Consider the following 3,102-nt stretch of genomic DNA (forward strand, 5'->3'; position numbering starts at 1 on the left):
CCCTGTTCATGGGCCGCCCGCCCAACCTGCTGCACTATCCAGGCATCTGCCATGAATCTAATTTGCATATAAAAAATATGAGCTGCAAATGTGTGGCAACATTGCAAAGGTTTACCTACAACTGTTTGTGTGAGCGTTTGTGAGGCTGGCGGAAGCTTTTCATTCACACACAGTGGCAGCAGGAGCAGGGAGATAGTCAGGGTGGAGGACAGGCTGACGAGCAAGAGGCAGAGATAAGAAACCAGTCTGTTTGGAGGTTAGGTTCACATAGAACTGGTCTGAACCTCCTCCTAAACAGACAGATAGCAGTCAAACTGCCTCCACCTTTAGTCTGACCTGGAAACCAGAGCACTGAGGCCCTGAGCGTCATAAAACTTCCTTCTTTTTTTTATAAAGCCTTTTAATTGTTGCAAAGTGCAACATTCAGTGCTGAGGCCAACTCAGCGTCAGTTATAACAGGAAATGATAAAATGTAGTCCAAGTAGAGAAGAACTATAAAGTCCATAAATGTACTTACTGATGGTGATGACAAATAAAGTAATAAAGTTAGCATGAAAACCCCAAACTCTATTAAAACAGAGCATTTAGTGCATATAAAGGTTTGTTCATCTGTTCTATGGTTTTTAGTTTTTTATATTCTGCTTTACAAACAGTCTAATCTTGTTCACATGTTGTTTGATATCCCAGTGTTATTACTCTTGTGTGTACAAACCCATTGTGAAACTACACAGACCTGTACGAACCTGTGTGAACGTTGTTGCATCAATACAGTTTGTTTGATCGATACATGCCTTAACAACCACGGCAGTGCTTTCAACAGGGCAGTTCACTATGCTTTACATCAGACATTTATAGGTGAGGGAGAGAGTATCAGATTAAAGACAATAAACAACCCCCCTGAGGAACACTTGGAATGAGGAGTTTTCTTTAATATTCAGTATATTATGTAAAAATAGTGACTGATTTTATGTTAATGTCATGTGAAAAAATATATTGTAATACTTTCCTTATTACTGGATAGATGGATAGATGCTACCACCTACTGTTTGATCCCCTTGATCTCATCCCTCCTTTGTCATTGTAGACAGTCTACCAGGTCACAGACTCTAAATACAAACTACCAGCTGATCTCGGTATATGTGCATACTGCACTTTCCTACCAATTACATTCTCTGTATTTATGTCCTACTCTGCCACCGTTACGTTCCCAGACCTGCTCTGTGTCTGTCGGCTCACACTCATCTACACCAAACGTGTGACAAGGACTTCAACACATGTCCAACGGAAGCTTGGCAGTCTGTCTTCTGCACTGTCACTTGGTGTTTCTTCTGGCTGCCTGCCACCAGGCTGTTCCATTCACAGCTACACTGATGATCCCTGCCTTGTTTCCCTGTAATGTGTGATCCATCATTACTGTCAGTAAAATGCAGCGGTCTGTGTGGACTGACCTGTCATTGCTGTCATTTCTTATGACTGTGGGTTCCAGAGAGCCAAAGGTAAAGTTACAGCAGCAACAGAGGATGTTAGCTCCTGTGTTGTATGTGTCTGGAGGTCTCCAGGCATAGGTTAAAGCCTGAAATCACAGTTCTGTGTATAGATGCCTTAAAATAGTTCCCATGTACGTCTCTCCTGTGGAGCTGAGCATCCCAGTTCAACGAGGACTCTGTTCCAACTCTGTAAATGTTCCAATGGGAAACAGATTCTGAAGAAGAGTAAGGATACAGAAAGTCCCAACCTGCAAGCTGACAGGATTGGTTCTTAGTATTTGTAACGCAAGCCTGGCTGTCTGACTCAGTGTGGTTTTAAGGTGGAAATGCTCAGCCATGATGCTGACTTTGAGCAGAGAAGTGCAGGAGTTCTACTGATAGATACGTGTCATATTGTCACCGTTACTGAGCACAGAAAAACACTGGGGGCTCCTGTGGCTGTTTCTGAAAGGCTGTGCACTGGATATAACAGCTGGTTACAGATTGGGCTGTAGCATCGTGTCCGTGCTCCTTCCTGAGGTGTGCTGTGGACCTGCCTGCTGCTGAAGGTTGCTGCCCTGTCATCACAAGCACAGTGGGCAAACACAGCACAGGATGTCTTGAGAATTTAGAACTTCCCACTATGTTGGTGGAAAGCATGTACGAATCGAAGCACCTCCAAAGTCTGGCAGCGACTACTTAGATTACAAGTCTTTTAAAGATAAATTATGCAGAATCTCTGCTCATTTGTTTTAGGCACCATTTGCCAGTTGCTGTGCTTGCAGTCTTAATGACAGAAAAAATTATTTGACTAAATGACTGAAGACAAATGAGTGACATCGGCCACTAACTTTGGGCTGCATGTAAACATAAACAGAGAGATGAGCAGGAACCTTTAAAGACTCGGCCAGAAGATGTCTCACAGAATCCATGCAGATGCAGAAAACATAGAGTTACATTTTTGTTAATGTAAACTGCAAACTGATGCCTCAGCTGCATTATGAAGGCAGCTGGTAGGTTGATAGTTGTTCCATAGACCCCTCTGACAGCTATGACCAGCAGGACAGTTCTATATATGAGAGTGCACAGGCCACCTCTTGCCTTTGAGTCTGAACCCTCTTCCTCCAGGGTTCAGCTGCTATAGGTGTCTGGGGGTTTTTTTGGTTTGTTTTTGGTTTCATCTTTTGTCATCTTTCTTTAATCTTGTGCCCCTAAGTGCCAACCAAGTCTCCCATTCAGGATAATAAGTAACTGAGCTGAACAGGGTCCATTCAATGTTAATATATAATACACTTTCCACATGCTTTAACTTTTTTTTATTTATAACTCATTCATCTTCTAAGAATCTTTTTTGGTAAAGAATGGAAAATGTCTAAGGACCATAAAACAAAATGAATTGAGTAGATTAGATGCTTTAATACATGAATTGGACCATTTAGGTCATCATATTTGTGGCACTGTTTCGCCTTTGGCACTGACTTTTGTCCAGGAGGACGTGTTTAAAAGCCTTGTACTGTTCTGTATATCATGTCATATGAATGTGTGTAATTGAGTCAACATTATTAAAACAACAACATAAAGCAAAAAACAAAAACAGCTGGAGAGGTTTGTGTTGTCAAGGAGAGAAAACAGTTCA

General features: G+C 41.9%; 1 protein-coding gene across 1 annotated transcript in view; it reads right to left on the reverse strand.

Moving 5' to 3' along the window:
- aldh1l2 (aldehyde dehydrogenase 1 family, member L2) overlaps positions 1 to 3,102 on the reverse strand; it is a 36,702-nt gene that overhangs the window by 16,463 nt on the left and 17,137 nt on the right. Inside the window, exons 4-5 of the mRNA XM_008293543.1 lie at positions 1,968 to 2,044; positions 1,190 to 1,242 (exon numbers count right to left, since the gene is read on the reverse strand). Coding sequence (XP_008291765.1) covers positions 1,190 to 1,242; positions 1,968 to 2,044 — 130 coding nt within the window. The remainder of the gene's footprint in view (positions 1 to 1,189; positions 1,243 to 1,967; positions 2,045 to 3,102) is intronic.

The sequence above is a fragment of the Stegastes partitus genome, unplaced genomic scaffold (genome assembly GCF_000690725.1).
Source record: "Stegastes partitus isolate 25-593 unplaced genomic scaffold, Stegastes_partitus-1.0.2 Scaffold893, whole genome shotgun sequence".
NCBI classification, from domain to species: domain Eukaryota; kingdom Metazoa; phylum Chordata; class Actinopteri; family Pomacentridae; genus Stegastes; species Stegastes partitus.